The sequence below is a fragment of the Passer domesticus genome, chromosome W (genome assembly GCF_036417665.1).
Source record: "Passer domesticus isolate bPasDom1 chromosome W, bPasDom1.hap1, whole genome shotgun sequence".
NCBI classification, from domain to species: domain Eukaryota; kingdom Metazoa; phylum Chordata; class Aves; order Passeriformes; family Passeridae; genus Passer; species Passer domesticus.
The window spans coordinates 7,357,040-7,363,598 of record NC_087511.1 but is presented as its reverse complement, the minus strand read 5'-3'; the positions used below and the strand labels follow the sequence as shown (position 1 = coordinate 7,363,598).

Sequence of the window (6,559 nt, the reverse complement as noted above, 5' to 3'; positions counted from 1 at the left end):
CAAATAAAGTTACAGGACTGCTCTGTCTCCTTTTTGGACATAAATCTCTGGTGTTTGTGAATTTTCCTGACATTCTTAGCACCAAATTTTATATTAATACATTAATCTGGGACCACAAGATAGATACATACATATACCTACATACATATGAATGTTAAAATCCACATCAGGTAAATTAAGAAGATGCTTTTACTGAAATATCATTATTCATTAATAGTAGTATTATAGAGTTTAGAATAAAATTCACATATTCATTTACTGAAGTTAACATACTTAAAAATATTTAAAATTTTCCTAAATGCTTTTATACATTATACATAGAAAACTGATATAGATCTAAACAAAAATCACACATTTTGTAAGTAACAAAAAAACATTTTCATGCTCTAAAAACTGAGAACTAGATTATTCTATTGACTATTACATTTTCATTTTTTAATTTCCTCTTAGTCTTATACCTTATGGTGGACTCTACTTAATTCATATTGACAACATATATGCACAGTTGTAAGAGCGAACACATGATCAAAACAGGTGCTGGAGAGGATATTGCATGTGAAACTAAAAGATGGAGAGTGATGCACCCCTCTAACTACCTAATAGACTATTATGACTTTCCTGTGAGATTTTTCAACATTCCCAGCTATTTATTTAATATGGAGGTGGGAAAAGGTAGGGCAGCTGTGGGAATTTTGAAATATTTTACAAATCCACAAAAACTAGAACTTAATATATCCATTGAATTGTGTGCTATCACTCTGGGAGCTACTAAAGGCTATGTTAGAGACAGGCTTTCTAGTACTGGAATTGAAGGCAAGCTGGTCTGTGTTATGAATAAAAAGTTATCAATTTTTTTCGAGATTGCAAAGTTAAAAAAGTTGAACCAATTGCTGTTAAATTGAAGGTTACCTGTATGTTGCAGCCACCTATTGTTAGAGTTCTTCAATTACCTGTTAATGGTTGGTGATTAGCCATCCTCCTGTGAAATACAAAGCTGTCTTTTGCGTCAGGTACATACAGGCAACCTGTGTATCTGTGATTGTGATATGTGTGGAAACTGACCGTGGGACAGTTATAAAGACAATTCTGATAAATAACTGAGGAAGTAAAGCATGGAAGAAGGCCTTTGAACCTATCCTTTGTTTGCAATTAACCTTTATAAGTCTTAAGTTGATTTAGGAGCATTCAAATTAAACCTTTAAGGATGTTGCTGTTGGACAGGAACTTTCTGCTTCTAGCTAAAAAGAGTTTCGCAATAATAACCTTTTGAAGTATAATTTTAGAATATTGCTTGTAGTAAGGATCTTTGAAACTATAGCTTTAGAATATATAAAAAGGAAAGATGCTTATCTCAATGCCTTAACAAAATATTGAAAAGCAGCTTGAGAAAGGAAGATGAACATCAACTCCAGGATTGATAGTTTCGACCAAGGGAAGCTGGACATCACTGGTGTGAGATTTATAGTCCTTGCAATTAAAAGGTGAACCCGCATCTGGACCCTGGACCTCACCAGCTGGGAGACTTCTTTCTTCTTTCAGAAGCTGGACCCCACCATCTGGGGATACTCCTTTCTGAGATACATCCTGAGAAAAACTAAATCACAATAGTGTATAGAATTGTGACGTAAAAATTGGGAATAGAAACTGCTGAAAAAGCTTAAGAAAACCCCTATAAATATCTGTAAGCCCCAACTATCGGCGTGCAGTTGGATGGAAAATTTCCCCCACTGTACCCAGCGCTGTATTGCTCATACTTTACCATCTTAATTAATAAATTGATTGCTGCTTGAATATTGGCCTAGTCAAGCTTCTTATTTATAACACTCCCCTCTAATGATTGCCAGGGGTGATACCAGACCCCGCAGGCAGCAGGGGAAGGAGAGTGACATCAGAGCTAGTATGCAGATGAGAGAATGCATTTCACCTGACATTGTAACGTTTCAGGAAAAAAACCCTAAAAACAATGAGCCAACATGGAATTAAGAGACCTAAGTGATGTCTAAGGATGAGGAATTTAATCCAGTATCTGCTAAGATCCTTTTACTTCTCACCCTAACCTGAAAAGGTCTTAACTAGAAAGAGGACCTGGAATGTTAGACCGAAAAAGCGTGATTTCCTACTCTCCCGTGAGGACGGAAGCTCCAGCTCTGCCTGCAGACCAGCGGACAAAGCTGCATCCTCCTCCTCCTCCGTGGGCACGACCCGTCGATTTCTCCCCACCTGAGCTGATTCTCTTTAATAAAGGCATTTAAAAAGGAGAAAGATCTCCTGCCCCATTTATTTCAGTCTGGGTTTGTGAAAAAGGATGGTAGCAAAAAGCATTGGTTGAATAAAGGTTACAACAACAGGATAGAAAATGCAATATATCAATGCCTTGAAATGATAGAATATTAGATTTTTACAAGCAAGGGAAGTATACTACTGTTTTTGTCTGTTGTAAACATCTTTTACTTCTTCTGCATATAACAAAAATATTCAAGTATTTTCAGGATTTCCGGAATAAAAAAAGTTACTAGTGTCTAGTACATTTTTATCCCCCACATTTTAATTGCCATCTGAAGGTGGAGAAGATACTTCTCCCCTCGTGTAAATTATTATATTTCCCCCCTTTACCTATGAACCAAAGGCATCGCTTCTAGGAAGAGAATGCAGGGGTAAAATAAAAATGTGCATTTATCGACTAAAACCCAAGGTAGCAAAAGCAAATAAAACACGCATGGTCGGGAGCTGCACCCCAGGAATTCCTGGCTCCTCCAGCCGCTCATTCCCATCGCGCAGCGGCGCAGGGAAAAAGCGGACAGGCAGCGACAGAGGCAGTCCGCCATATTTCTACCTCACCACACCCGCAGAGACAAGCCATTGAAAAGCCCGTCGAGCTGGGCTCACAGTGTGCATACCCTAGTCCCCACCTGCCTTCTCTTCCTCTCTGGTGGAGCCCTTTCTACTCGTCCTCCCTCTGTTCCTTACTGACAGGGCAGGAACGAGCCGTGACAGCTCTTCAGCAGCAGTTTTCCTCGCGCGAGGGGTGAGCGACCGTGCCTGGAAAAAAGGTTCACCGTAAGGAAGTTCTCCCGCCAGGCGCATGCTGAGATTGCCGGGCAGCGACCTTACCCACTTTCGGAGGAGCCGAACTCTCACTTTAGGACAGAGGGAGCGACTGGGAAGCGTAATTGAGGAGGAGGGGAGGGATTAACGGATATTAGCATTTCCGTGGGGGGTGGTTATTTCGGAGGGCGGCGGGGGTGCAGTTTGTGACGGACGCTTGGGTGGTGGTAGCGGTAGCAGAGGCAGAAGTAGTAGTGAGGGAAGGAGGGAGAGGGGTGTTTGTGCTGAGCAGCTTGGCTGACGAAGAAAGCACTGCTACCGTCACGGCTGTAGTGGGGGATGTTTTCGTGTTGCTTGGTGCATAATTTAGAGGAGGAGTTGGAAGCGGCGAGTATTTGAGGCAGGAAACGGGGGGGGGATTTGTGCTGCTGGGGGCCCTCTTTTTCTTTATCTGTGTGTGGCATCGAGGCAGCTTGCTGCACTTACCCTACAGTGCCCGTGTGGGGACTTCCGGTTAGAGAGCGTCTGTGTCCCCCGGGACTGGTGCCCTGGTGGGGTGTGTGTGCGCGCGCGTTTTTAGGGTGGGGGTTGTGTCTGAACCAGTTAGGAAGAATGACTTTGGAGTCCATGATGGCGTGCTGCCTGAGCGAGGAAGCTAAAGAAGCCCGGCGGATCAACGACGAGATCGAGCGGCAGCTGCGCCGGGACAAGCGGGACGCTCGTCGGGAACTGAAGCTGCTGCTGCTGGGTGAGTGTGGGCTACCGTCAGCATACACGCCTTAAGCGCCGCTGGGGGTGTAGCCCAAACATTGCCGCCCCGGGCTCTGTCCGGCTGGCCCCCCAGTGCATTACATGGCGTGGTCGGTTCGGTTTTCCTCAGGCGCCTGCCACCTTCACCGCGGGGCGGCTGTGGCGATGGTGGCAGTGACCCGCTCGTCGTTCCTCCGCCACCGCGTTGTGTGTGCGCGCTCGTGTGCAGGCTTCGCCGAGGCGCTTATAGCTGGGTAAATAACCGTGGTTACTGTGGGTGGGTTTGATATGGTGGGGAACCCGTCCTTCCAAAATGGAGAGGGAAAGGATGGCTGGTCAGTGGAGGGGGTGTTGGGGGAATATCGGCGATGATGTGTATAGGAGAGTGATGGTAAGGAAGCAGATTAATGAAAGAACTTGCAGGGGGGTTGTTTTGCAGATTTCCGGTGCATTGTTTCTGAGTCTTAGGTTGCTGGGGCACCAGTTGCATTTTTTTCATTGTGATTTTTATTCAATGAGGCAAAATGGGATAAGGGGCTTGTGCACAGATTGTAGACTGACTTTTAAAGCAAAAGGAGAAAGAAATCATAAAGACCAAGATGCACCCATGAAGGTGAAAAATAACTTTAAAGTATACTGGTGGATTGCAGGATCTTTAAGACCTTTGGAATTCACCCACTCTTCCAAGAAGTAAAATCTATTGTTTCATTTATTTTTAATTAAAACAGGTTGTTATTTTGGATCCACAAGTGTGCAAAGGCAATGTTTGTTTAATAGGAATTTGGCTTGTGTTAAAATAAGCTTTTTGAATTAAAACACATTTGTCTATATATGAGGTGCTCTACTACACTGTGTAGTTCTTGTAATACAGCTGTTGTAGACTAGCAGGCCTTGCAGTATGTCTGCACCAGTATTTGGGTGAATGGGAATGTTCCAAGTGGACGTGGGGTGTTTATGCCAAAGACTTTAGTCTTGGGTCAGGTACATGAAAGTAATTATTTATACTGGAGGAATAAACTGCCTTTACACTAAGGTGATTTAAAAGGAACTAATTTATTTTAATGCTTGCTTATGAATGTGTTATTTTCTACTTTAAATAATACAGTTTGTCTTCTGTATACGGAGAAAGGTATTGGCATCCTTAACTGATGTGGAAAAAGGAGGGGTGGAGACAGATACAATGCTATCAGTAATAACATTCTGTCTCATTTTGGCCTAATTTTGGGTTGATGGAAGTGTGCGCTGTGGCTATTTCAAGATCCAAAACCAAGATAAAATAGAGGACGGATAGCTTGCATTTTTAAAATTTTATGAATGTTCAAGTATAATTACTTAACTATATGCATTTGCTACAGGAGAGGCAGTTGATGTTTGACTTGTTACTTGGGTCAAAATTGTTGCTGCATTTCTTGGTCTTGCAGTAATGCTAGAGGTTTCTCCCAAGTTTTTAAAAATGCATGAAACATACTGAATGGTACCAACATATACCACACAGAGAAGGAATTCAGAGATTTGATTCCACAGTCAGTAGTGCAGATCTGGTATTGCTTTATAAGATCCACCCACTGGTAATGGTAAGTGTATGGTAATGGTAGATTAGGGCCTATTTGTGGCATTTCTTTTAGAACAAATGAAATAACATGTTTTCAGAGCAAATAGACAAGAAGCCATCACTTAGAAGAAAACACACTGATTGCCTGTATGAATGTTTTCTTCATATATCAGTATCTGTATAAACTGTGCTTCTGATCATGTAAGCATGATGTACATGAAACTGAGGTAAATATTTTGCTTCATACTTGATAGCATATCTGTATTTGAGTAGAAATCAGTATAGAAATTGTTCTTATGTACACATTTTTCGTGTTGTACTTTGTCAGCTGCAGTCATATTTGATTGAAAGTGTTTGTGCACGTGCAGCTGTTTAACAGTTAATATTGTAAAATGCAGTATAGCAGTAAACCACTGTTGAAGTCATGGGGTTGGATAGAGATTCAAGTTTTAATTTATTAAAAAACCCCAAACAAACCAAAACTCAAAGTTTCTAAAAATTTGTTTTAATCAGTGTATTTCTTTTAGGTATCTGACAGTACTTTTAGTCACTCTCACTGCTTCTCCAGCCTAGTCATTTGTTCAGTTCTTGAGCTTGTGTTATTTGTTTGGGTAAATCATATGGTTAGAATGGACAAAACCATTTAAAAATAGGAAAATAATAATTAAAATTAGGAAACTGAGAAATGTCTGAAGTTGTTTGCCATCCATTTTTTTAAATTGACTTGACCTTTACTGTCCCATTATGTATCTTTAGTCATCAAAACTTAAAGTAACAGTAGTGCTTTATTTTATGTAAATGTAAGGCGAACTTTTTTTAAACGTGCCAACTTCTCAGTCCCACATTGAAAAGTGTTGTTGGATTTAGAAGCCTAAATGGGTTAAAGGCTTTTGAACATGGGATAAAAGGTATATCCTTTTGATCATAAGGTGAAAACACAGCTTAAGCTGAGCTCAGTTAACTGACCACATGTGCTTTTTGAACTTGTTGAAAGTGCAAAGTAAAAGGTATTAAATCAAAAGGCTTTAAGGAATAAATGAGCATGTCTATGCCATATTTTTTGATCTTGTTTAAAAATTAGACATACAAATGCACACATATAGCAAATATAAAAAAAATTCTGGGTCAGAATGGAGGATATTTTTCCCTCCTTTACTTGTAGAAATTATAGTGCTTCCTTGCAAAGTGAAATATTTCCCTCCCATCTATGTT

At 40.8% G+C, this 6,559-nt stretch overlaps 1 protein-coding gene across 2 annotated transcripts in view; it reads left to right on the top strand.

Moving 5' to 3' along the window:
- Window positions 1-3,421: 3,421 nt before the first annotated feature.
- Window positions 3,422-6,559, top strand: part of LOC135289066 (guanine nucleotide-binding protein G(q) subunit alpha) — a 184,312-nt gene continuing 181,174 nt past the window's right edge. Inside the window, exons 1-2 of one of the 2 annotated variants that reach the window (XM_064402432.1) lie at window positions 3,675-3,793; window positions 3,926-4,049. Coding sequence is in view for 1 of the 2 variants with exons in the window: in XM_064402431.1 (XP_064258501.1) it covers window positions 3,658-3,793 (136 nt within the window). In the remaining variant the exon portion in view is untranslated. Of the gene's footprint in view, window positions 3,794-3,925; window positions 4,050-6,559 lie in introns of both variants that reach the window. The other variant, XM_064402431.1, reaches the window with a different exon arrangement.